The sequence below is a fragment of the Botryllus schlosseri genome, chromosome 12 (genome assembly GCF_051294905.1).
Source record: "Botryllus schlosseri isolate E-star chromosome 12, Bs_hap1, whole genome shotgun sequence".
NCBI classification, from domain to species: domain Eukaryota; kingdom Metazoa; phylum Chordata; class Ascidiacea; order Stolidobranchia; family Styelidae; genus Botryllus; species Botryllus schlosseri.
Genome location: NC_137247.1, coordinates 3,099,277 through 3,127,271, shown reverse-complemented (window position 1 = coordinate 3,127,271; position 27,995 = coordinate 3,099,277). Strand labels below are relative to the sequence as shown.

Here is a 27,995-nt window from a genome sequence, read left to right as displayed (position 1 = left end):
GTTTTTGTTTTGGGTATTCATGGTGTTTCTCGACTACTATGGTCATTTACACCAGGCCGATATTCTTCTAATTTTCCGTAACTGCCGACTTATAGCACGGCCCACCTCTAGGCTTTAGTAAGACACCGCTGATGCGGATGAGGTGGCGAGGTGAAGCGGGACTTGAAACTACTTGTAGGATCTACATTATACATACATTCGTGAGCAAAAATTTCCTACCATATGAACATTAACAAGACATAAATGCGTCCCGATCTGACGTTTTAGAGTACTTTTTACGAAGGGCTTCCACGTTCGACATGCAGCCAGAGTTCAAAGAGCTTAACAACTTTGATGGACCACAGATGTCTCATTGCCTTCAATAGCTATTGAAGTACAGTACGTAAAGATATTAAAGTATGTTTTTGGTCTATATAATTAAACTTTAAGTTTACATTTAATACGAATAATTACTTGTTTAGTTGGAGAAATACGCGATTAATGTATCGATTCATGAATCCTGCCCGCCAACAACTTGATTTTCCCGGATCCGGCCCGCCAACGGGAGAGGTTGCCAGACCCTGGTTTATAATATACACGAAATGTCCTCCAACTGCGATCGCCCTAATTTTTGCCAACTTTTGCAATACCTAATAGACCAAATCAGTAGATATTGAATACATAAGGAGACGAATCGCCATTTTGAGTGACCATGACCAATGACCATGTCCGTTATACCGAGTCAAGATGGGCATTATCGACGCAGGGTCGGGAACCGGTTTCGTCAAAGAAGTCGTACCAGCCCCTACGTTTTCAATTGTAACTCCCAAAGAGTCATATAACAATGACAATCAATTTTGACGTTTTCGTTGTGCCAATTGTTAATTAGCTTGATTACATCGGCGCTTGATGTAGATCAGGCTCGGCCAACCCGTGATTTTCGAAATTAGTCATATTATCAAAATGGATTGCTGCCCTGATTGTGAAATTGCAAGACCAACCAAAACATGATTAGTCTGACCGCAACACTGGGATGTTGATGACTAAAATATCAGTTCCGACGCATTGGCAGATCCATGGGCCGGTCACATTTTAGGTAGATTTTCGCACATTACAATAATGTAGAATATTTTTCGGTAGATTTATATAAATTTTCTTCACGCTTCGCTCAATCTATTGTCACTCGAATTCATGCTTTTAATAATAATCCCCCTCCTGAAAATGAAAAAAACGCCTTATGTCCCAGATGAGTCCAACCAAATTCGCAATTACGAGAGAAAGTGCTGTCCAACATGCGACCTTGCGTTTGCAGACGCTGAAACCTAGGCACAAAACAATTGACGCGTGTTGGGCGAAGATTTCGATATCGGCATGTCCAGGCGCTGAGTAGTCTTGTCCTTGCAAACTAAGCCCAGCGATATACAGCAGAACCGCAATAGACTCTAGTGACAATCAGACATGTGGTAATCGTGATTAGTAATCGTAATCGATTTCGACGATTACAGCATTTTCAAGTAATCGTAATCGCAATCGATTACATTCGAAAAAAATCCAAAGTAATCGTAATCGTAATCGACTATTTCAAATATCTAATCGATTTCTTCGTGAAAGAACGATTGCTTTTCATTCGTACAAGGAACTGAACAGTGAGCATTTTTGAACAATGAAGAGTGCGATAATATACCATCATAGTGTCATATATGGTGTGGGCACAGCGAGAGTGAACGGCTCACTGCAATTGGGCTTCGTCATACTTTCCATTTGACCAAAGGCAACTTTACGGCCATTTTTGATCTGCTTGCCGAGCGCAAAATCCGATAAAACGGGTATCAATGGAAACCTGCTGCTGTACTGATTACGAAAATATAAATTTTAATATGTTCATGATACTGGAACCCCCAAAATCAGCCGAGTAATTTGCATTGTGATCGAGTTTTGGCATGGTGATGCAACAATTATGTCTGGCAAAACGAGAGTGTAGCTGAAAAGAAAGAGCTAGACAGTCCTGTTGCGTCACAATGGCAAAACTCAATAACAATGAAAATTTGTAGGCTGATTTTAGGAGTTCTAGGGCCATGAACAGAATAGAATTTATATTTTCGTGATCAGTACATCAGCCACTTTCCTTTGATACACGTTTTATCGGATTTTTGATGTTCTTTATTGGTAAGTAATAGCTTTCCTAGCACCGCCGTCAATGTGTAGGTATCGATCAATATAGATTTTCGGAATGAGCCCGACAATTACAGTTAATTATTATTTGTGACAGAGATTTCTAACACTCTCGTTATTGAAATCCCTGATTTGTGATTGTAAATTCTAAGCTATTTACGATGAGTTGCGCTATCACAAGCGAGGTTTGGCCCGTCTGTGCCTTACCTCTCCTTTCGCGCTTTAATTACGAACAATAAATATGAAAATTACTTGATTTTTGGAATAAATAAGTTCAAAATCTAGTCATTCATAAACATCGTTGAAGGTTTCACAATTTTTCTTCACTCATCCCTGGGGTGGGTATGTGCTGCCGCAGTGACTATGTTTGACTCCACCTACGCCTGCGGGCACAAAAATATTGCGCACACTACGAATCTCATATATTAGTGCTACCAATACTTCACCAATTTCAAATTGTGATGTAACAGTTGATCGACATGTATGGCTCTTTGGTAGCTACAGTTAAAAATATTGGTCCAATGTGGCTCTTCGGTCGAAAAAGGTTCCCGACCCCTGCCTTATAACATGGGCGGGCAACTTCCCCAGTCGGCGGGCCGGATATAGGAAAATGAAGTACTTGGCGGGCAGGATACCTGTACAAGTCTGTCGATGCTGTGAAGGACAGGAGTCGGAATTATTTGCGATCTAACTTGTTCCATTTGCTTGCACGAAAACTACCGGTCGTGTGGGATATGATGTAAGTTCGTGGCCTCCTACCAGTGAAACATCCGACGGGATTTAAGGGATTTCTTCGCCTCCATTTATTCGAAATTTCATGCCGGTGACGTTATATTTGGTGATACGATTGTTGTCGTTGACATACAATGTTCTTTCCAATTCCTGCTAGTTGCTGACGATTACCCCTGACGACTGTCAGTCGAAAATATTCGGGTTTATTTCAATATGAATATATATTCAATGGTTTATTTGAATATCAGTTTCAAGATAGCCTAAATATTATAAAACGATATAGGCCTAATAAAATAATGATAAATAATGATATTTTGTCAAATCACTATCGAAATCACACAGAGAAATGGCGATGATTTGGGTTCATCATACATTCAATTCAATTCGCTTTCGTATTCGCAAAACACGTAACCGTTCAATGATGAGGATGAGCATTTGAACCAATATACACACAAGTTTAAATATAGCACACATATCCTAATCAAAACCTAGCCCAAGCATGCTGCAGCACATGCGTGTTACGGTTGTGTTAATTGGCTGAATTGTGACCTGGTCTAAGGTCGGTTCTTAATGCCGCAATTCAGTAAAAGAAAATGAGTGAAATGAGGCGTAAATATTCAACCCCAGTAGGCGGGCTGTAAACAAGTCGCAATGTTCTGAGTCACAAGTCAATTTGACTTTTATAGTCTTGACTCAAGTCAAGTCAATTCATTTTCAACTCAGCACCGAGTCAAGTCCTAGGGTGGAGCCCAATTTCTCTGCTGAGTGGCGATTCTCTACTCAGCAACGATTTCGTTACTCAACTCACGCCAAAAAGTATACTCACACTCAAATGCGTCCAGATCGGCACTCAAATCTAAGTCAGCGCACCACCAGACTTAAGTGTCAATTTTCACGGTCGAGCAACCAACTGCAGGCAACACCCGCCAAATACCGGAGTACCGGTATTGTCGTATATAGGTAGCTACACTATTTCTAGATGTGAGGTTCTGGTGAGCGAATGACATCAGTGGCGCTTGGACGGATGTTGTGTTTATAATTGCATTTGTAATTATCTTCTGTACCCTTACGACTTCTTAAGTCGTACGGCATCTCGGTATACCGGAATGGTAACTTCTGCAGTCTCAATGCGCTAGCATCCCCCGCCGTCGCCGTTCTTACGGCGACATAAAAAAAAGCCCAGAAAAAGACCCGACGAAAGAATTAAAGCACTCACAAGGAATGGAAAGAACTAGAAAGGGCCGTGGCTTCAGAAAGATCAAAATCGAAAACAACTGTGACATCGGGCACTCTAGGCCGAGCCGCCGAGGTGGATGTCAGTATAAAAAAAGATCGCAACTGCGTGTCGTTCGATATCCTCATATCTGTTCATTACATCGCATTGTGTCTTATCGCATTCTACATTGTGTATGACAGTGGTTCTTAACCTTTTTTCTTCCAGCGCCCCCTTTCAAAAATTATCGTGCTCCAGCGCCCCCCAACTTCATATTGTAAGGAATGTAATAAAGACAATGAGTAAGGGGTAGGGTCGTAACAGCACTTCGTTAACCCCCCTAAAAACGATTGCCTTGCGCACCCATAGCGTGATAAACCGAATTTCGGAGGGCTTCGCCCCCACGAACCCCATATCGTGATTTTGATAGTCAGCAAAGTTTGTGTGGCCTGGTCGCCCTAGGTACGAAAATTTTCCATAATGCATGAATGAATAGGTGGTAATTATATATATAAGTCGCTATAAACTTTTTAGCCTCTCAGCCCATACGTAATCAGATTTACCAGTAGCACTGAGTGAGCTGTTTTATAGGAAAATAAAGGGCACGTAATTAATAATTAAACATATTCGGGCGTTCCCGCAGGTACAATTATTCGTTACCAGAGCCGTAACAGCACTTCGTCAGCCCCCCCCCCCCATAAAACAAAAAAACGTTGGTCCTGGGCCCCCATCGGGTGATAAACCAAACTTCCGGGGGACTTCACTCCCAGACCCCCATTAGGCTGTCCGCTATTTGCTGATAGCCTATTAGGTATCTACATTGGGTGTCCATTTACTGAGGCAGCTATTCCCGCCTATTCGCACGAAGTGCGAAAAATTTCACTAATTAATGATTGAATTGGTCAATATCATCGGAAATTGCATGTAATTTCAGATCAATTTTTATCCTCTATCTGCTCACGTAAACACATTTACCGGTAGAGCTGAGTGAGGTGCAATGTTCCCTCTAAGCTGCGCACGTGCGCAGTGCTGACACGGTCTCTGCGCACAGACAATCTACGTTGCGCACAACAAATCCGGAGTTATTACCTTTTTTTAGTCGTTACGCACCGTTGTCCAAGGGTCAGCGCAGTGAGTTGTTGAGTGTGCGCAGACCCGTTGGTATGACTTCGTTGCATGATGTTATTTCGTGACCCCCTGTCTGCGATATCAAAAAATATAGAATCGCTCAACGGGGATATCGCCCAACAGGAATATCCCTGTCGCCCAATCGTACTAAACTAGAAGACGCACACGATTTCAGATTGGTATTTCTTCACTGACATATAACTTTTCCCTGCTAGATGGAATTCATCTTCTGGGGTTCAGATTGCCAAGACAGGAACATTCGGTGTTAGTCATTTAGGCGCCCATGGACAATTAAACCTATCTGTATTTTGAAGGCTATATGTAACGAAGTTTTCGGTGTTAATTTGCTCTGAATACTCATTAGGATATGTCCTATCACCACATCATCTACTGCGAAGCCATTTTTCTCCAGCGCCCCCCATACCGCCCCCCTGAGCCCAGCGCCCCCCCCCGTATCGCCCCCTGAGCGTTTCCGCCCCCCTTCAAGATCGCCAGCGCCCCCTGGGGGGCGCTGGGGGCAAGGTTAAGAACCACTGGTGTATGACTTGTTCAGATGAAAAATATAACTTGACGATTATTATTAATATTACGCATGCTCTTCCCACAATTAAATAGACGAAGCATCTTGAACAGACCCCTAGCATGAACCTCGATCAGCTGATAGAGTTCCTGCATGGTAATATCAGTGTTGGGATGGAGTCGCTATGACTTCAAGCCAATTTAGACGTTAGCAGCAATAAGCTATTGGAAACAAGAAATACTGAATAATTAAGGGAGAAAATGTCGGTTGGGTCTGGGTACTTCGGGAATTTGAATGGTAGAGGGGCAAAGTGAATGGTTCAAAGAGAATTGGAAAGAAATCCTGAAAATCTGTTAATTTTTCAATTTGTTTTCACGATATAGATGCATTTATTTTGTTCTTTCAGGCCTGCACTTACGTGTTCGGCTGCTGTGAAACTAATCTTCATAAATTTCGAATGGGTTTGTAGTGTCTTGCAAATATACTTATATGGGGCATAGGAACGTTTCGGGTACCTTCAAGGACTTATATATTTCTATTTGGTCATCTTCAAAGAGTGTGGATCAGCTGAGGGTATTCATTGCATTTAGATAAATCAGTGAGAACTGCGTCTACTTTGTAGGTCAGTGACGAAATAGGGACGACAGCGTCGCGTTGTCATGACAAAATCGTTCACGCGTGTCCGGTCGAAGGCGAAAAAAATCTGGCAACGCTATCTCGGAAAACGACGTCTGGAAATCGATACTTAACTGAGTAGAGAGAATTGGCGCGCACTTAACGCTGAGTACCAATCGATTTTTAGTTGAGTGGAGATTCGCATTTAAGCAGTACTTAGTTGAGGAGAAGAATTGGGCTCCACCCCTAGTCTAAGTCATAGTGTCCACTATTAATTATCGAGTTGAAGTCAGGCTTTGGTCATTTTGAAACTCTTAGGTGATACCGAATCCCCCACATTCGTAATATACTCATTCTTCTCACCCTGAACACGTTTATTACTCGAGTACAAGTCGAGTCAATACACAAAGTGAATCAAGTCGAGTCGAGCATGGCCATGAGTCGAGTCAGTTTCCATTCCTAAGAAAATGACTCAAGTCCAGTGAAGACACCAAACTTTTGCGACTCGAGTCATTACAAGCCTTCCCAGAACCTACCGACCCATTCCTCGTAGGATACTACATTGACACTGGTGTATTTTCGCAAATTAGTCATAATGCCTATGTCGATTTCTTTGTACATATAAAACTCTCCGATGGTGCATCGTTTCATGATTTCAACGAGTTCTGTCTGGTCCTTCAAAAACTTCCTTGCCAGACGTTTGATCTGCAAATCGACATTTTTATTTAGTACATACAGCAGGCAACTACAGCAACAACTCCCAAAGTATGGCAAACTAAGATCAAACTAGTGTTTGATAATATTTTCGTTATATGCTGTGTACAGATTTGGATTCTGGGCCGATACAGTTGTGTGGTCTTCATAATCGCATTTTGCGATGACAAAGTTCTACTTTTAAGGTATAATTAGGGTACTTTAAAGGTAGAATTGACTGAGAGAGAGAGAGAGAGAGAGAGAGAGAAAGAACGACAGAGATTTATTCACTGCGTCAATCGAGAAATACAGCCATAACTGATTAGGGTTTGGAAAGCCGAGGTTTTGGGAAAATAAAATGCGCCACGTTCACGCTACATTCATTTTCGTCACTAATCGATTTATTTTATCCTTATTTCTTTCCATCCAGCGTGTATGACTGTTCTTTACATGGCGTAGGCCCAGGTAAGTGTATAATTTCAAAGACTATTCCAAGTCATTTCGACACCTTCCTATCCTTTATTGTATCGCAATCTCGCGGCGTATTGATCCGATGAAATTATTAATAAACTAATACTGATACTGTTCGTCACAAGAATACGAACGTCGTTTATCATAATACCATTCACTAACTTACTTTAAATCCGTTGAGCCCAGCTGCAAAAGCGACAATGTTTTTTTCGCCGTAGCGACTGCACGACAGAAGCACTTCTTCGAAATTGTGTTTAGCGATGTAACGGCCGACTTCATTAGGTTGATTCTGCAACAGCTCGGAGTCGATTTCCACGTCCAGCCATTTCAACTAAAACATGTTGTCGCCGTTTATGTAAATAACAGATGTAAGGACATGTAAGCAAGTTGAACTTGTAAAATGAGGTAGGTAAATGAGAAAGTGGTTTGCAAGTCAAAGGAAGTCATATTTCTTATGCGGTATAGAACTTGGTTATTTTGGTTAATTTGCGGGATAACCGGTTCTGACTGATGTATGATGCAAAGCGTTGGTGTTAATCCTGCCCACGTTCCTTCCTACTAAATTTGCGCTTGTTCCAATTTGTCAAGAATCATTTTTATTGAAATGTTGTTTTTGATTTATACCGCGGTATAATTCCGAAGCTGGTTTTATTTTCGTGTAACATCTTTTGGGCGTGAATACACACTCTTTCGCTAAGAGTGTACCACCAAGTACGAACTGTATAATTCGACAGAGATTTATTAATTATTTAATTGAATGTGAATATATACAGAAATACTTACATTAATAAAATCTGCTTCATCATTGCAACGAAGACGTAGTTTACACTCCGACGTGATATGCAATCGCCGCGGCTTCAAATATTCAGGAATACCGAATAACCAAACCGAACATAAAAGTTAATGCCATTCACGCAAACCTTGACATTGAAGTGATGGCCTTTGGAGAATATCGCAATGTCCGGCAGAAACTCATAGTCTTCGAGCTCCCAACACGCCACGTCAAATTCGTGACTCAAGGATACAATCTTAGTCCATTCGTTGCTTGTAAGTTTCTCGGAACACGGAAATCTAGCACATGATATCTGGCAATGTCAAATGAGGAATATTAATCAGAGAAACAGGAAGAAGTGGGCCAACAGCAAGTGGATACATCGGAAACGAAATCAAAGCTACTATTCCATAGCAAAGAAAGAAAGAAAAAGCCGTACATTCGATCCTTTTTGTATGCGCTTACCATTTCGATCTTGATAACAAGCTAATGGTTTCAAGAAGAGAGACACAAATGTACGGAATCTTTTGAAATTGTGGCAAGGCTTGATAATTAATAACCGCGAGATAGCAATCGCGCAAAGCGCGGGATAGTTTTTCAGGGATTTGACGTATTCGGTTTTGGTAGTATTAAGATCTTTCGCGGTTGCTCGACTGATTAACTCCTACCACACGCCATAATGGAACCGTGATCAATCGAAAATACTAGATTGTTTGTGTTCTCAATAACTGGGGGCACACATAGCTTGCCCGCGTCACTTGAACAATCTAGTTTCGGTAGGCCCAGGGGTAATTGGATGCAAAGCAAATTCGAAATCTTGATCTTCATGTTTTATTCTCAATACAGAGATTTATAGTTTCGCTGAAGCTATACTTGAGATGCTCCCGCGTACCACAGTTTGGGAACCACCGGCCGGTAATCTAATTTGTGAAGTGTTCGTTTCCTATAATTCTAATTATGATATAAAATGTGAAATGTTTCTATGCTCTAATTTTAATAGTGATAAAATTCATGGTCTTCCTGACAATGCTACATGAGAACTTATGTTGCGATACGAGCCAGTTTTGCTGTACAGTCAATTGCTATTCCCATGCTTATGTGAATGACTCTTCTTTGATACGAACTGAACTTGTTCCAATGTCCAAGTTTTTGAGAATTCAGTAATTCTAAGTATATTCTAATTTGAAAAAAAAACTGTGTGGCTTCAATTCTAGTCTTGATCTAATTTGGAGAAGCTGACCATTTTCCAGTTGTCCAAGTCAGCCTATGAAATTTGGATACACCAAATGACTATAGGCCAATACGTCATTTGCAAAATCAATCTGGCAACACCATTAATTCCTTGAAATTGTTACTGATGAATCACCTTTCCTCTGAATCCGGATAAGTTGAATTTTTCGCATTCCGGAATCTCTATCATTCTCGTCTGTGAGCTTAGAAGAGTTTCCTTAACGTTTTCAACGCGGGCGGCCACCGCTGCATCGAACCATTCATTCTGCATGACAGCCAAAATTATATTTATTGAACATATTCGTCACATCGCTGTTATGACTTCCTTACCAAGGTTTTAGAATATTCAATCCAGCACCGATCGATGGTAAATGACATCTGCTGGAATGTTTGCCGCCATGTTACCACGTCAAATGAATTCCTATCCGGCTGGACCCAACATTCAGCGATCTATATCATGTAAATATTTTATCAAACGATAATATAGTTCTGGTTATACGATGAGTATCGAACACGCTGAAAATGTAACATATTATATTTTAGCTAATACATACTTCTAAGACTCAATATAAACTGACATATTTTCATGATATAGGCATTACGCAAATATATTAAACCCCGAAGCTATATTGGTTGACCCTTTTCTGGAGCAAGTTAGATGTTAGACGTAGAATAAGTTAGATGCAAGTGTTTGAAATTTGTTATGTGCTGCTGATTGCCAGCTCGAGAAGCTTCGGGTTTTAAAATTTTTAAGTGATAATTATATTAATAAAATGTATCTTAAAAGCTGCTAGCAATACGAAGACATTAAAGATATTTTTCCTTTAAATATACCTTTCCCTGGAACCCTGATTCATTCAGCATCATGATTTCCGAGATCCTGAGAATATTACTTTTATCGGACTTCAAATATATCTCATTCACTCTGCTTGTAATCGCGATATCTGCGGCTTCTAACCAGGCCGTCACATCAGGTTTTCCCTGAGAAACAACGGTTGGATTTGATTCGAATATAATTGGTATATTGCAGTGGATCATAAATTCGCATTGAAATTTCCCAGCATTTGAATCAAGTTGAAATTTTTATTATACCTTATCGGACTTCGGCGTATCGATGCAACAAATGTTCACAGAAAAAGACATCCTCTGAAAGGCTTTCTGCCACAGATCGATGCTGAATGAGGTGGAGTCTGATATGATCCAGAGCTCATCGAACTGAAATAATTGCAGAAAAGACAACCTTTGTGAAAATTGTAGCGTCAGGTCAAAAAATTGTCAAAATTGTTTGCAAAGTCAAAAAAGTTTTGCAACCTACATTTGTTTGTATCGTACATGTGAGCTTATCATTTCGCATTTTACAGCTTGTAGCCAACTTTATAGGCCTACCGTTGTGGACCGCCCATTGTCTACGCATTGTGAATCATAAATGGTCAAATGACATGGTGTTATGCTCAACGTACTGCAATATCCTAACTGAAACAAGACTCCGCGGGCATTGGTTCTTATATCATGATGAAAAATGATGATGTAGAGAACATTGTCAGAATGAAGCAACACGGTGTGTCACCAGCAGTATACGCACAACTTCAAAGTTGCCAGTCAGCAACTACTGCTGTTGAACGTTCTTTCTTCATTTTTGGCAAGCTACTTGGTAAGGAAAGACACTGTCTACTCTAGAATGTAGGAAAGTGTCTTTCGTTGTACTACAACAAATTAATTGTCATAATGCGCGATGTAACTACTGAAAATCTTCATAGGTCCAGATTTCCGGTTAAAATTTGTCAGTTTTTAGGCCAAAAACGTCTTTTCAGGCCGAACTACTTTGTAAGGACAGACAGTTCCAAGTAAAAAGGAAGATGAGTAGCATAATTCTAATTAATAATTTTAGGTTAAAAAATGTCAAAATTTTGAATTTTTAGGTCAAAGTTTTCCGTTTTTTAGGTAAAATAATATCACCCTCATAACGACATAGGGAAGGGGTGGGGGTAGTGAGGGTTGGTTAAAAGGCACTGTTCTCTGAATATGATGTAGTCTCAAATTAAAGATAAAACTGACAATTTTGGCAGCAGTCAGGGTTGTAACCAAGTCACAAGGTTCCTGGTCTCAGGTCAATCTCACTTTTCTAGTTTTGATTCAATTCAAGTCAACTTGAGTCATTTTCAATTCACTACTGAGTCAAGTCCGAGTCCAAGCCGGGCGCAAAGGGTCGAGTCCGAGTGTTCAATATTCGTTTTCGAGTTCAAGTCAGGTTCAACTGACTTCTGTGAAACTTTTGGGTAACATCGAAGGTATCGCATTCTCAATATACTAATTTTTCTCAATAGCAATGTCAATTCAAACAGATAAGCCAGGATATATTGGCCTACTTTTTCAGGGATCGGTCCTGATATACACGAGACTGGAATCAAGTCATATAGTATGTCTCGAGCTGTGCGCAATGACTCGAGTACAAGTCGAGTGAATAAACAAATTGACTCAAGTCGAGTTTAGTCATTTTACGTCTTAAAGAATATGATTCGAGTCAAGTCGACTCAACGCAAAATTGTGATTGGAGTCCCTACTCGAGTCGAGACATGACTTGAGTCATTACAACCCTGCCATACATTGAATGGCAATACCGTATTCCCTCGACTTTCAAATCTTGTGAATATTACATGCGTAGATCACATATCTCTTTACGTCGCCCACGCAAAATACTAGATTCTCGATACTGAAAAATGAAATTTGACAAGTCGAGTTTAGTCATTTTACGTCTTAAAGAATATGATTCGAGTCAAGTCGACTCAACGCAAAATTGTGATTGGAGTCCCTACTCGAGTCGAGACATGACTTGAGTCATTACAACCCTGCCATACATTGAATGGCAATACCGTATTCCCTCGACTTTCAAATCTTGTGAATATTACATGCGTAGATCACATATCTCTTTACGTCGCTCACGCAAAATACTAGATTCTCGATACTGAAAAATGAAATTTGACATCACCTGTCCAAGAAACTGGAAATCGCAAAGTAATGCCACGTCGCTGATGGTCAGTGAACACTTTTTGATTAAAGATTGCTTATTTGAAACCATCGAAATTTTGTTCGCAGTGCTTGACATAGCAGCCTTTGCTACTTGCATCCACAGATCCATGTCGATGTCACCCTTCGTGTGAAACGTGCATATTACGAATGAAACTCCTTTAAATACTTAGGCTACTAAACATACCTGAGACGTCCGTGGTGGCAGCACAGAACAGTGTGCGACCGTAAATTGCATTTTCTCGAAGGAACCTTTACAAATATTTACATCAAATGAGTATGGATCGGCTCTCACATACAGCTCGGCAATCTGTTACGGAGAAGATGAGGAAGGTCTAGCTAAACCCGAAGATCCACGAGCCTAACACGTGCCTTCATCGAATATTAAATATATTACCTACCCAAGCAATTGCCTTACCTTTAATTTTATATTGCAAGTGCTTAATATTTCCAACTGATCGATCGACAGTTGAATCATGTTTACGTCGCCAAAGTTCCAGTGCGACACATTATCTCTTGCAGCCTCTACAACATCCATAAGAAAAGCCGGATTGGTTTCCTGCCGACGCATGTTGTGAGATCAGACGTGTTCCGTATTCAACTATATATTCATTCACCTGTTCATCACCTGGAAGATCCACCAGGCAAGTTGATATCGTTAGATTTCCGAATATCCGTCGCCACAGATCCAAATGCTTATGATTGATGACGCCTCTCAAATCTAGTTCCTCGATCTGGCAACAAAATCACCGTTGACTAGCAAAAACAACGATGCCATGCAAGATGGAAACTGGAACACAGTCTGCGACGTATATCGACATGGGGTTCATTTGCTGCCGATCAGACATTGTACGAACAGATGGATTTTTCAAAATGCGCAACTGCGAATTACAGATCTAGAGCTAACGACCTTTAGAAATCCGCAACTAACCAAAACACAACTAACTAATAACTTGTAAAACAAATTACTGAATTGCAACTGAGCTATGAAATGTGGGAGATAGGATCAGCCTTTGAAAAGCACAGAGTTTCGAGTTTCAAATGCAACGGGCTCTGATCTGCAAAATCCACCCCTGGTTACACCCATGTTAGTAGTGATGACTCTTGAGCTAGTAATGACTGTAACAACGTCACACAACAGAGCACCGGTATCTGGATTCACGCCAAACGATCACACGTGCTTTCTAGTTCTGCTACAACCCTACAACTTTGTTAGTTTTAACATGCGCAACTAGAACTGCCACTTTTTATAATCATAGAACTATAAGTAGAACCACTCAAAAAACAGTAGTCAGTAGACCGCCATCAAACTATATTGTTTTTGTTGTGTCATTCATTGTGTTTGTCGAAAACAATGGTCACTTACACCAGGCCGATATTCTTTAATTTGATTCTGTATCTGCAGACTTGTAACACGGCCCACTTCTAGGCTTTTTTAAGACACCGTTTAAGCCTTGCGTGGATGATATGGCGAGGACCAGCCTATAGATAGGCTAAACCTCCAACACTTAAGTAGGAATTCCGGAGTCGACGTCGGTCGGACTTGAACCTACAAATCGTCAGTGTTGCAACTGTGGCACCATAGTCTGCCTCTACAGCGTTACTCCCGTGAGTGATGATTGTCTGATTTCCGTCACTACGTGATAGAGAATACCTATTTTAGTAGTGGCGAGATAGTGCAGTGGTATTATCCGCGACTGCAACACCAATGGGTGCGGGTTCGAGTCCGACTTCCGAATTCCGATACCTAAGTGTTGGAGGTTAACCTAGGCGCCTACTCGCCACCTCAACCGCGTAAGCGGTGTCTTACAAAAGCCTAGAGGTGGGCCGTGCTATAAGTCGGCAATTACGGAAATTAAGAAGAATGTCGGCCTGGTGTAAATGACCATATAGTAGTCGACAAACACCATGATGCCCCCCCTAAAAAACTATTTCAGTTGCCTAGCTGTTTTAGACAGTCGGCGTTTACCCGCCGTGTTTTAAATAGAAGAGTTTTCCGAATGACTTTACTTTATTGATTTTGGAGTCCGCGGACCTTAGAGAACGCGCCAAGAACACACGCGCGCTATACCTTTATTCGAAGAGACGCAGTGTCTCTCGCAAACACTTCCAGTAGGTCTTTGTCCATGTCGGAATGGGCGAATGAAAGCGACAGGGTGTGACCAAGATGTTTTATCACTGAGCACAAGATGTTGATCATGGAGGAGTCTAGATAATCCTCTAACAACACTTAGGTGCAAATTCTGGAGTCGACCTCGGTCGGACTCCAATCCGCAACCCCCAGCAGTTGATTATACCACTATACGCTATCTCGTCACTACCCGCCGTGTTGAAAGTATCGTTTAAATAGAAGGGGTTTCCTAACGTGTTAACCTGATAGATTTGGAGTCCGCGGACCTTGGGGAACGCTCCAAGAACACACGCGCGCTATACCTTTATTCCGAGAGATTCGGTGTCTCTCGCAAACACTTCCAGTAGCTCTTTGTCCATGACAGAATAGGCGAATGAAAGTGACGGGATATGACCAAGATGTTTCATCACAGAACACAAGATATTGATCATGACAGGACTTAGCGGCGAACTTGCGAAATTGAGATGTGACGCGTGAGACCGAAGTAACTCCATCTCGTCAGCCTCCTTTAGCGCCATGAAGATATCCAATTTTTCTTTCGGAGAGGGATTCGATCGTAATTGATTTTCTAATGCGTCGAGAAGGTATTTGCCTTTTTCTTCAAAATCATCTGAAAGAAGTGATATGAATGATGAACGGTTCATGTTCAATACAGCATTCGTCGCGAAGCCAGGATGTTAGACCAGTGCTCTTCGACACCTTTAAGAAAGATACACTACATTCTCTGAGTCGCCAACAACTATTACAAAAATGTCAATTAGGCGGATGCTATCGGCGCCTTATGTCTGATTATTTTTGTTCATTTTTCAAAATATAAAATAAAATCTACCTCTGAAGAATGCCAACCCGGAAAACAAGTTATTAGATCTGGCCAAGCATCATTTTAAAGCGCCACCTACTATAACGTAAGGTTGGTGTCTGGCTATTAGTATGAAGATTAAAGTGTCGGGATCGTAGGAACCCAGAGGAAGGTAAGTTTTCATTCCGGAAAAATTACAAGTGAACGGCGGGGATATGCGTTAACATACACATACATAGGACACACGCGCACGGCGCGGTCGAATAAGTTATAGATCGTTATCTGTATTTCACGTAGTACTACTTACCTACTTTGCTCGGATATAGATAGAAATCATTCCAAAAGACCTCATTATTATTATGTAATAAAACATTTAGTGGTGCTTTTCGCATCACAGGCTTTTTGCACCACGGCGATCCAGACATTTTGACCAATATGATTCAAGAAAATTTCAGAATATAAATTTTAAACGATATGATCCAAAAGACGAAACTGACGTTGCTACAGTTCAGAGGTCTCAAACACGCGGCCCGCGACGGTATTTTGGATTTCGAAGTATTCGACAATATTTAACTGCCAAATATCGTCTTTTTTTAATTTGAAAACTGGAAATTCGCCCGGAAACTATTCCAGAAGCCTGAAACTACTCATAAAACTTCACTATTACATCACTTTCAAAAGTTACCACGCAGTGGAAGATCAATGACACAGTAATCTTTATATTCATGTTGTTATAGATCTGTACCGATATTAGAAGGTAAATCTAACGATGATTTAATTTGACTTAGGTTTGTTGTTTGTTTGAGGTATTCATGGTGTCTGTCGACTACAACGGTCATTTACACCAGGCCGATTTTCTGCATTTTTGATTCCGTATCTGCCGACATGTAACATGGCCCACTTTTAGGCTTTTTATATGACACCACTTAGGTAATGACATGATCAATAGCCTCATTATCAGGAATATGCCCGAAACCAGGATTACACTGTACTGCTCCAATGCTCTGATATCAGATCAATCTTGATAAAATTCTAAAATATTCTACGTATAATTGTGACACATCAAATGTCAGCTAGCTGCAAAATTATAACGCGACAGCTTTTACGGTGTCCTGATGCATTTGTAGTCTCTCATGGTGTCTACAACTAAATATACAGCAACGACTTTTTTCAAATATTTTGAAAAGTGATTTTTTTCGTGCCAGGCGTGAATTCACAATAGTAAATCACATTTTGAGGATGCGTGTGGAATGTCAGTCTGCAAGGTCCCGTCAAATAAGGCCTACTCGGAAATACATGAATTCCCGTATTATTGGTGCTGCGGCCCGCGGCGCTATCAAAAAGTAGGAAATTGGCCCGCGAGCACTTTTGAGTTTGAGACCTCTGCTCTCGGTAGGTGGGAGAGTTCATAATTGCATAATTGCAATTACTGCGCGCATACTTACGACCTTTCCTACGTAGGTCGTGAGTAGGTTTGGGCGAAGGTGCTGACCAGTTTATAGTAATCTCCGCGCCAAATTGTCGTGTTGATTACTAACAGAACATTTTTAAATCGAAATTTAGAATCGCGACTATAAACAGTTTGGCAACCCCTGCTATACACATATTCCTGTTTATGGTCTCTCTGCTTCATACTTAAACTCTACATTAAATGCGATTTATTCTTCGTAAAGGTGGATAAATACGCGATTAATGTATCGATTCGGGTATCCGGCCCGTCAAGTGCTTCATTTTCCCATATCCGGCGCGCCGACTGAAGAAGTTGCCCGCCCCTGCTCTATTGTGACGTCATCACAGTACTGATAACTTCGAAAATTCACGTCTGTCTTGTGACCAGAAGGAAAAGGATGTCATTTACAAATCATCAAAACTGTTTAGAATTTCTGTGCCATGACTGACTAGACCAGTGGTTCCCAACCTTTTTCGACTCATCGCCCCCTTTTCAAGCTCAACGCCGATCATCGCCCCCCCCCCCCATATTTTGTGAACCGAAAAATCGGTATACAAACTGTAATCACCGGCGGATTGACTAAAAAAAGGTCAACTTTTCGCCTCGATGTCGAATTTTACACTTTTGCAACTGAATTTTCATGGTTTGACTAGTTGACTAAAAAAAAGAGGTCATTTCTCCGACTTGACTCCAAAATAGCCGTTTTACCGCGTCATCGCCCCCTTCACTATTTTCGCCCCCGTCGCCCCCTTTGTCCATTTTCGCCCCCTAGACCGCCAAATCGCCCCCTATGGGGGGCGTTATCGCCCACGTTGGGAACCACTGGACTAGACTATAAATGGGTAACGCTTTCTGAATATGGCACGGCTCTAACACATTTTACGGACCACTACGAAAAGATTTGCACGCCATGGTGGAAATCTTATACCCACCAACTTATGTAATAGAATTCAAAACATTTGTATAAATACCGCCACTCACCTTGTTTCAAGATATTTCCATTTATGCGTCTGTTCACTCGTGGATGTTTCAACATACCACAGACGAAGTTGCGAACAACCGACCAGTACGGTTTGTGGAATTCTTCCTTTACTAAATTTTTGAAATCTTCCAAGTTCAATTCCATACCACAGAGCGCGGTGAGAATTTCTTGGAGCGTCTGATGACTGAAGAAAAATCTGTACATGCCTTCGAGAATTTTCTGCGCTAGGATATTCAGACCTGCGACTTTGATGATGACGTCACTGACAACGTTGTAGTCAATGCCGAATTTCGTGAGGTCGCAGTTCGTGAACACAACGCGCTGTTCTCTGGTTCCCCGAAAAGCCATTTGCTTAAGCTTATTGATGACTACCACCATGTCGTTAGAGTTCCGCATGTGATCCGACTCTAGGAGTATTTGAATGATTCTCACCATGACATCAGAGGCGCAAACTGGGGGATCGGTAGGGTCGTTTTTTTTTGTTATCATGTAAAATATCAAAAACAAGGGGGTGAGACACATGTAATGCATTCCTGGGTTTAATGATTTCATCGCATCCCAATCTGCGACCGCTCCCTCGCCCATAATCTGACAGTACATCGACTTTGCGTCGGTACTGCTGAAACCCACTAATGCCGCTACAAAATCGGGCCGCATTTCTTTGGAAAGGCATGCAATCGAATGTTCTCTGGACGAGAACACCACCGGTACGTTGGACAGAAGATGCCCTGTCAGAATGTTGCCGAAAACTGCGGGGGTGTTCGATTTCGTCCATGGGCCGACCCTTCTGTCAGAACGCGGTTCCCACGAAGCTTGGTCCAGTCCGTCAAAAAACATGATGCACTTTATCTTATTGTTGAGAATTGCCTGCAAACCGTGTCGCGATTCTTTGGGCGTGATTCCAGTCACAGCTTCGTCGAATATAATCGAAGCTAACGTGGAGTTTTCCAGATAGGGAATATCTCTGACGTTAATATGAAATACCGCATCGAATTCTTTCGGTTGGAGCAGTTTCTCCATCATTTTTCCAATTCGGTGCGGAATTTTGTGCCGTTGTTGAAGCTCATTGCCTTGAATCATCCTCTTAGCAAAGCGCTTCATCAGAACTGTTTTCCCGCTGCCAGGCTGACCTATGACTACGCATGGCCGGAAACATCTGCGTTGGATTGCTGCGATACATTCTGACACCGTTATGACTCTTCCTATGTTACCCCGTCCGTGGGCGCTAAATCCGTCCTGCGGGACGTATCCGCCTTGGAACAATTCAAACTCAACCCTTATTTGTGGATAAAATTCATCGTCGGGGTCGGACAATTGTTTGTAGTCTTCCATAACGCTACCTTCTACGTTTAGCTGCGTATAAGCGTTCACTTTACGCAAAAACCGCTGCACATACTTGCCTGAAAAACATATGGGCTGCATGTATAATGGGAATAGATATAGCCGTGGGTAAATACTGCAGTAGAAAGCGCGTTTGATATTACAGAATGTTATTATGAAGCTCACGGTAACGGGAGTAGGAGAATAGCATGTACGAGAATAGAGTTCGGTTCAAAATTTGTTTGCTGCAAGTTAATCCCTGAATTATATTAGGAACGAGCAACTATCTCCAGTTGGCGGGACTGATATGGTGAATTGAGTAGCCTACTTGGCGGACAGGATTCCTGAATCGACATAATAATCGAGAATTTATCCATCTATACCAGGGAAAAAGCGTAATTAATGTAAACTTCATGTTTAAAGCATACAGACCATACCGTATTTAATGTATTTCAGTAGCTGTTGAAGCCAATGAGATATCTATGGTCGATCAAAGTTGTCAGTAAGTTCTTCGAACTCTGGCTGCATGTGAACATCAGTTAGATTGCTACGCAGCTTTGTCTTGGTAATGTAAAAAAACAATCACTATTACTTGTGTCTGTTCCGCCTTTAATTATTACACTAATCAACCCAAATTCCACTTTGATCTATTTCTACGGCTTGAGAGAAGGCATGACACTGAAGGAATAAATAGCAAAGCCCTTTGTGGTGGAACATTACATGTTTGTACGTGACTAAAAATTGAAAACATTGAATCAAAGAACACAAATAACTAAAGAGAAACCTATACGTTGATTTTCTATATTATAAAATCCATTCAACAGAAATTTTCTAAAAATAGGACAAATTCTCAGAAAAGAGGACATTTGGGCGTCCTCCGAGGACACTTTCAAAAATGTCAAAAAAGAGGACAAATCATTTTTAAATAGGACGTATGGTAACACTATGTAATATATAAAGTGCATACTGTAATTTCATGAAGTGTTGAAATATCAAAGAGAGCATGAATTGTCTGTCACGTGGAGGATTTGGTTCGAATCTTTTTCAATGATGTAAAATGCCCGTATTTATTTCCTAATTACACATATTGAAAGAATCAACTTCATGTAGTTTTCATTTCCATTTATTATCAAATTTTCATTGTCATATCTTGGCCGACCTAAAATTTGAAACAATGTGATAAACGTAAACAGTAAACACGGCCAAAATGTTGGCAAAAATATGAAAATTAATTTGACAAAAACTTGATTTTCTTCTTAAGTTTGAAAAATGAACCGTCTAACGTCTAACCCAACCCTTACCTTTAATCTTCGGCGGGGATTCTCTACATGGCGATCGTGGAATTTTAGCTGAAAGATATAAGTATCACCACTGAAGGGCGGTAAAGATTCGTATGTAACGCGACAAGCTTACCTGTATCGTAAGAATGGCCGCTCGTAGATGTGTCGTTACTTGCGAATTCAGTATGTATTTTTGTGCAGTTCGCGGCATGCTGTGATGCTATTGAATCCGTTTGAACAGTCCCGTGGTTTGATCCATTCACAGTGTCAGCTGTATTGCAAAAAAACTCCTATCATTCCCGGCAGTGTTGAAATCAGTGTTAGAGTGAAATTCTGTAATGTGGTGAAACGTTGTTGCATAACGTTTTGTCGGTCTCAATACCCATGGCATATCTAAACTGAACAGTGAACACCTCGGTCTAATGTCAAAACCCGCAAAACATTGCTGATGAAAGGAATTATCCTCTCACTTTTAATCCGTTTACATAACGTATGATTGATGGCTTCTGTTCAGACTTCATAACTGCATTAGAATTTGACTTAATGAGGGTTTTTTATGATCCGCAAACTTGTTTAACAAGTAAATGGTACGCGACAGAAATGACTTACGGCTCTGTGCATTGCGCAAACGAAATTTCAACGTCTTTTACTACCATAGTACGGTTATTACTAGGGCAAGTTTTTGCAACTTTTGCAACTTTTTTTACAGCTTCCGACAGCTTCCTAGATACTCAGAATCTATGTCGAATGATGTTTTAAGCTGTTTGGAATGATTTTATAGCGCAACTTTTTAAAACTTTCCTCTATTTTTCAAGCCAATTTTTACTGCAACTTTTATCGAATATTGCGTCAAAATGGTCAAAATGTAAAGGAGTGATTTAAAAAATGCTATAAACGAATTCCGGTATGGTTCTATTCTCTTCGATTTGCATAACAAAGAGCTATATGATAGGATAGCTGCATCTCACTGTGTTATCTATGACACAATGGCTTGCAAGCAAGAAGTTCAACTTCCCCTGCGCTTTAGTAATTCTGTCGTTTAAATTTGAGATCGTTTCCCATTTCACGGACGCCCAGGCGAGACCGCAGAAAATTACATTTTCACAGGGTCACCTTATTCAGGTTATTGATTTTGTTAAAGTCGCCAAGAATGATGTTTCCGCAACACCTTGGGTCAAGTTTGCAGACCTAGGGGGTTTCGTGTGAGTTATTTGACTTGTTTTAGGGGGAGGGGGTTATCGCCATGCTGTTTGGCTTTTTTGGGGAAAATTATTCCTGCATTGCGTAATTTTCTTGCTGTGTACTGGGAAAATAATTATGGCGGTCTCGCCAAAATGTGCGTGAAATAGAAAAGTAAAAAATTGGACAGCTCTGCAGGAACTAGGTTATACAACAGAACCTTTCAACTACGTGAGAAGAACGTCAAAGCGCTTGCAGGAACGTATAAATCAGCATGTCCCTAGATTCATTAGAACACGCGCATCACGCTCGGTGAAAATTGATGCGGAACGATCAAGGACCATAAATGCTGCAATTGGCAAGCACTTGTTGGATAATCCCGCGTGTGCGAAAAATTATCGAGACGACAGATTTCGCGTACTCGGGTACTTTCACTTGTGTGCCTTGGAGTCGACTTTTATCAAAATACACCAGCCAAGGCTGGGTCAACAAAAAGAGTTCGTGTATTATCTAAAAATAGTACATTGAACGCTCTCGTATTCGACATTTCATGCTGGTGACGTCATATTTTGTGATACGATTGTTGATATACGATGTGCTTTTGGATTCTATACTAGTTGCTGACGATTACCCCCGACGAGTGTCAGTAGAAAATATTCAGGTTCATTTCAATATGAATATACTATTCAATAGAACCTTAGGAGTATCTCACATCCTACTAATTCAGCAAAAATCATGAATGCATCTTTTTACAGCAACTTTTGTCAAAATTAAATGCCACTTTCTCCCGGTTTTAGTGCAACAGAAACTTGCCCTAGTTATTACCTTTGTTACGTGATCCCCACCATCCGTAGTGTACATTCTGATTTCCGGCTACAACGTTGATCTGGCAGTTGTTGAAAGTTTGCTGGACATTCTCTCCGTCAGCCAACGTGGCGGTTCCTACAGAGGCACAAATACCATGCGGATGGCTTATAGCCCTATCGGCATGTTTATGCGCAGATGGAATAATCGGTAGCCGACCTTGAAAAGTGTGATCATTCCGAAGATCTTTGGACATATTATTGCATTGACTTTCTTCCTCTTGACTTCCTGCAACAGTATATATGGTCGCACATTCAACATTGACTTTTGTACCGTGTTCATCAGCAAAAGTCGCAATACCTGTCCGAATATTGGTTTATAGCCTAAACTGCGTGCGTGGCTTACGGGCGGCGGCCTAATACCTACGAATTTGACTCTACTCTACGAACATTGAAATAAACATATGAACATAAACATATCTAAATCGAATAATAATTCTAAAGATTGGAGTCGGGGAATGAGACACAATTTCGAGTACTGAAATGGTATGCTTCTTGCTATTAAAAGGTAATTTATCGAACTTGGGATTCGATACTATTTTCCCTTTTGGAAGGCTGTAAACCTCGAGTGAATGAATCACAGCATACGAAACATGTGGCTCAAAGGTGAGCAGTTGAGCAGGCATGAGCACGTTACTGTATAGCCTAACTGACATAGCTGTGAATTCGTGATCACAGCAGTGGAATTATATTCTCCGTGGTCGGCTGTCGCATAAAAGGTACTTTCCGCATCATTTGGACTGCTGTGACGTCATAATGAGTGATGCTATAGGCTCGTAGCTAAAACTCGATTCAGAATCGGATCGCTCAGGTACCGTTACTCGATTTTACCCAGCCTATGGCTAAAAACTTGTCAATTGGCTATAATTTACCTGCTACGCCGTGCTCCGCTTGTGCCATACGTCGAACGATCGTATTGTAGGCAGGCGTGTGGCTTTTTTGTTGATAACGAGTTATTTGGATGAATTTGGTATATCCGCCAAGCCACTGACGATGCGAAACTGTAAACGACTCAGACTACTGGTGCGGGTGAGTCACAAACGTACCGTAGACGATCAAGCACTTTTAATTATGCTATTTATTATGATAAGCAACGTCTTTCCAGGCGCCTCGTCTTGAATGCAATGGATGATTAAAAGCAATAATTCGACGTTTCACTGCAAGTAAAAACTACGAGGCCTAGCAATAAACCAAAAGTTAAGACCAATACTTTCAATGCGGATTTTGCGTTCGTACATTCGAGGAAACTGTTTCATCGCTTCGAAACCAACTGATCTACTAGTGAATACTGCTCTACTGCACACGCAATTCCATGTTTTAAACTCTAACAACATTAGATCGTAGTGATGAAACTCTGGTAACATTAAAAAGTCTACTAATTCGTGATTGACTTTCGTTTCTGCTATAATCGAGCAGGATATCCGTGTGCCGACATTTATCATAACGTAACCAAACTTTCATGATCGGCAGCTATTAAATGATGACAACCGGCTCAGTAGAATCTATATAGCTAGACTAGATTTCGTTTAAATGGGAGCTGATGATTTGAGTGATGTGAGAGGAACATGATATGAACATACGTAACGTCATAATGACATATTACGAACAGTCACTAGGTAGAAACCAACACCACATCGTGCTTGTCTAATAGTTGGCTATTGCTTGTGCGCAGAAGATTTCCTAAATTAATATAGACGAAGCGAAGCCTACATATGCTTTGCAACGAGGCGTAATCTGCCACTCACTTGTGTATGCGGTGATGAACATTAAACATGCGCGCCGTTGGCAGAGGATAAAGGGGAATGCTGTATACACGCTGTATAGACCAGAGGATGGGCAACCTGGGCAGTGGAAGGAAATTTGTGCGGCTGTGGACCAGTGTTGGGATGACTCGAGTCACTTTTTTCGGATGACTTGACTTGACTCGAGTCACTTTGCAAAAATGACTTGACTTGACTTGACTCGATCCCTCAGAAATGTGGATTAACTCGTGACTCGGAGCAAAATTTACGAGTCAATTTTAAGTCAATACGTAAATCGTGTCGATTAAATCACCCGATCTTATGTATGTTCGGGTTGTTCGCGATTCGCTGGTGTCACTAGTGAGAGCTAGGGTTGGATTATCCGGATAACGGTTAACCGGTTAACCGCAGGTATTTTTACTATCTAATATCCGGATATAATTCTGCCGGTTAACCGGATAAAAAAGAATCGTTGCTAATGCGTTTTACACTTTTTAGCAGACATGGGGTGATTACTTCACGAATGTAATCGATTGCGATGACGATTACTTGTGAATCTCGCGATTACGATTACGATTACGATTACAGCAAAATCAGGAAGTAGTCGATTACGATTACGATTACATTTCAAAAGTAATCACGATTACTCACGATTACATTTGTTTTGCTTCTTATAACTAATATATTGGAAGAGATATTGGAGATATTGGAAGACAATATGAGGCTTTCGATGAAAATAAGGTCTAATGATATAACAACTTTCGTTATAAATCATACGTCATTTGCTTGTTACGTCATAATGCACCCATTGCGCAACTCTATTCAGGACTATTCGTCGCACCCAACGATTTGCATTCTTGCCAGGTCCGTAACTGCCACACGCCAAACTCCCCAATAAAACCGGTAGCGAGCTCTCAGGGGACTCAATAGTATTTCGTAAATCAAAATAAATTATTATAAAGTACTTTCAAGGGAGTTAATTAACTTGAAAATTTTCTTCGAGCTTGATTTTGAAATGCATACCTCTCCCCTCAAGAAAAAAAGCATGCATCGTTTATGGGAATATACATTTCGGTGGCAGCATTACCCCGCCACGACACACCAAAAGACGTATGCAATTTTGGCCAACATGCAACTCCACAAAGTGTGCAGCCAAAGAATGACCATGGCCAAAACTTTGGGTATGTGTCCAAACTGTGCATTGTCAGTAGCCGCGCTCTGTGAGCGTGACGAATAGTGCGGTCCCTCCAATCTGAGCCCCAACAATGCAAATGCTAGCCGGGGCACTCACATAAGAATGAAGACATGACAATTTGTGTGTGCGTCTCACGAAAGGTTTTCTTTTAGTCTGCTACGTTTGGGCGACTACAGTATCTTTTGATTATATAAAAGGCGGGAGGTCACCAATTAACAACATACCATAAAGTAATTATCACAACATACCAGATGCTATAATTATGAATTACGTGCCCCCAGCTCTACCGGTAAATTTGAATGAATAGCGATATAATGCAATTACCAATACTATGACGAAATTCAGTCATCAACTTGAAAACTGACCACCATGGGGCCCCAATACCCAGGGTTGTAATGACTCGAGTCGCGATTATTTGTTGACTAGACTTGACTCGAGTCATTTTTTCAAATGCGTAAATTGACTCGACTTGAGTCAATTTTTGTATTGACTCGGCTTGAACTCGAGTCATTTTGCATGACTTGAACCAAGTCATATGACTCGAGACTAGAACGGCCAAGACATACATTCCATGTCACTTCGAAGAATAGTAAAGTTTATTATTTTTATTTCGTCTATCAGTCCTGTTACATGGAAATAGGGCCGTAAATTGTGAAAACTGATGAAAATTACTATATTATGAATACGAGCCATTCTATACCACCCGAGCAGAGTTGAAAAAAGTGGGTTGAACCGGATTGATTTAAAAACTGATCTGTGAACATAACGACCTGGACTCGTACTCGAGTCAAATACTATGACTCGGACTCAACCCTATACTAGCTGACTTGGACTAGGACTTGACTAGGGGGTGAATTGAAAATGACTCGACCTGACTCGAGTCAAAACTATGAAAGCGATATTGACTGGTGACTCGGAACATTGTGACTTGGTTACAACCCTACCAATATCAATGTTTGGAGTGGGGGACGAATTGCTGTTTTGGTCCTGATTATACCTACAACCCACGCTAACATGGTGTATAAGCGGATGGGTATGGCGACAGGTATAAATGTCGAGTGAAGAATTGTGAAATAATGATCGGCGCACGTTTCAAGTAGAGTCGTATGAGAATAAGATAAAGTGAACTCAAAATTCTACCTTCCACTTAATACAGATACTGCAGGCTGCCGTTACGAGAAACGGCAAAGAACGGCTCGGTTATGATATATATCAGCAGCTGTTGATTATACCATCGTAATGTTTTATTTGACGAGTACACAATTTAAAATCTTTGTCCGGCGTACGTACAATACCTACGTATACTACATAGATAGACCTGCTGCTCGCCAAGCAGCAACGGCCAAACTGCGTTTAACTAAGCATAACCAAACATCAATACATAAGTTACTATTAGAAACTAGGCAGAGTGGTGATTATTATCTTGCTGCGAGGTAGTGGCGTCAGGAGCGTATTGCTAACCTGATATACGACATGGCTTACACTGTTCGAACAATCACACAACAATGTACATCGGATAAATATTTACTACGTGTGGATGGGATACGTCTTACGCAAGGGCGAGCAAAGCTAATACTTCTGACGTAATAATGAGCAGTGGCGTTTAAAAATCAACCGTCTGCGCTATCAATAACCTGGTAGAATATCTCTTCCTTGTTCACGAATGTTCGGTTATGTCAAATTCATTGTACAAATAAAAAGTGGTCGTTCTTTCATGAAGAAATCGATTAGATATGTGAAGTAGTCGATTACGATTACGATTACTTTGGATTTTTTTCGAATGTAATCGATTGCGATTACGATTACTTGAAAATGGTGTAATCGTCGTAATCGATTACGATTACTAATCGCGATTACCCCATGTCTGCTTTTTAGTATGCTCCAATAAGTAGTATTCAGTGTTGTGCGCGGCCTATTAGCGAGAAGCGTGTTGCCGATTAGCGAGAGTAGACCGCGCTTCCCAACAGCACGCGATCTTCTGCTGACTCCGTTTGCCATTTGTACGCGAGCGAAATTAGGTCGTTGATTGCAGCACAGGCGCGCGCGGCAATCCTCGCTAATTTATCGCGTCAACGACAGGCCATTTGCGCAAGATATAATCGCTGGCCTAAACAGCCGCATCTCCAACATGTCTGGTGCGCACGATATAATCGTTGATCTGAGCAATCGCATCTGTAATAACTGTAATAATAGGTCTCGTGCGCAAGACATCGTCGCTGGCGCGAACTATCGCGTGACGGGCCTCGCCGGCTTTGGCTGCTAAGTTACAATCGTTTAGAGCAGTGGTTCCATACCTTTTTGGACAGTGGCGAGATGGCGCAGTGGTATAATCCGCGGCTGCAACACCAATGGGTGCGGGTTCGAGTCCGACCGAGGTCGACTTCCGAATTCCGACACCTAAGTGTTGGAGGTTTACCTAGGCTCCTCCTCGCCACCTCATCCGCGTCAGCGGTGTCTTACAAAAAGCCGTAAGCTGTAAGTCGGCAGTTACGGAAAATAAGAAGA

At 41.2% G+C, this 27,995-nt stretch overlaps 2 protein-coding genes and 1 long non-coding RNA gene across 3 annotated transcripts; 1 reads left to right on the top strand and 2 right to left on the bottom strand.

Annotated features, from left to right (window-relative positions):
* LOC145451578 (uncharacterized) lies at positions 1–27,955 on the top strand. Its single transcript, XR_013918951.1, has 2 exons — positions 1–150; positions 27,804–27,955. It is a non-coding gene; the product is annotated as an uncharacterized LOC145451578 (long non-coding RNA).
* Positions 6,819–10,737, bottom strand: LOC145451574 (uncharacterized). Its single transcript, XM_080329786.1, has 8 exons — positions 10,618–10,737; positions 10,360–10,506; positions 9,856–9,975; positions 9,662–9,790; positions 8,444–8,608; positions 8,307–8,378; positions 7,690–7,854; positions 6,819–7,064 (listed from the first exon to the last, which is right to left on the bottom strand). The coding sequence occupies exons 1-8, from the start codon at positions 10,666–10,668 to the stop codon at positions 6,873–6,875; spliced, it is 1,041 nt and encodes a 346-aa protein (XP_080185912.1). The 5' UTR covers positions 10,669–10,737; the 3' UTR covers positions 6,819–6,872.
* LOC145452663 (uncharacterized) lies at positions 12,428–24,007 on the bottom strand. The gene is made up of 11 exons (XM_080330837.1): positions 23,426–24,007; positions 22,714–22,782; positions 22,516–22,632; positions 20,645–20,782; positions 20,533–20,580; positions 17,911–19,311; positions 14,983–15,290; positions 13,167–13,283; positions 12,968–13,108; positions 12,737–12,859; positions 12,428–12,673 (listed from the first exon to the last, which is right to left on the bottom strand). Exons 1-11 carry the CDS (start codon positions 23,451–23,453, stop codon positions 12,428–12,430), a joined length of 2,736 nt encoding a protein of 911 aa, XP_080186963.1. The 5' UTR covers positions 23,454–24,007.
* Positions 27,956–27,995: the final 40 nt, after the last annotated feature.

Bases quoted from the DNA above. Each gene is read 5' to 3' on its own strand.
- LOC145451574 (XM_080329786.1), bottom strand. From the start codon at position 10,668: ATGTCTTTTTCTGTGAACATTTGTTGCATCGATACGCCGAAGTCCGAT. The intron at 7,855-8,306 runs GTAAGTATTTCT...AACATGTTTTAG, and splicing joins ATGAAGCAGATTTTATTAAT to TTGAAATGGCTGGACGTGGA. The intron at 7,065-7,689 runs GTAAGTTAGTGA...GTCGATTTGCAG, and splicing joins CTGGGCTCAACGGATTTAAA to ATCAAACGTCTGGCAAGGAA.
- LOC145452663 (XM_080330837.1), bottom strand. From the start codon at position 23,453: ATGGCACAAGCGGAGCACGGCGTAGCAG. The intron at 22,783-23,425 runs GTAAATTATAGC...ATACTGTTGCAG, and splicing joins AGCGGAGCACGGCGTAGCAG to GAAGTCAAGAGGAAGAAAGT. The intron at 12,860-12,967 runs GTAAGGCAATTG...TCTCCGTAACAG, and splicing joins CTTGCAATATAAAATTAAAG to ATTGCCGAGCTGTATGTGAG.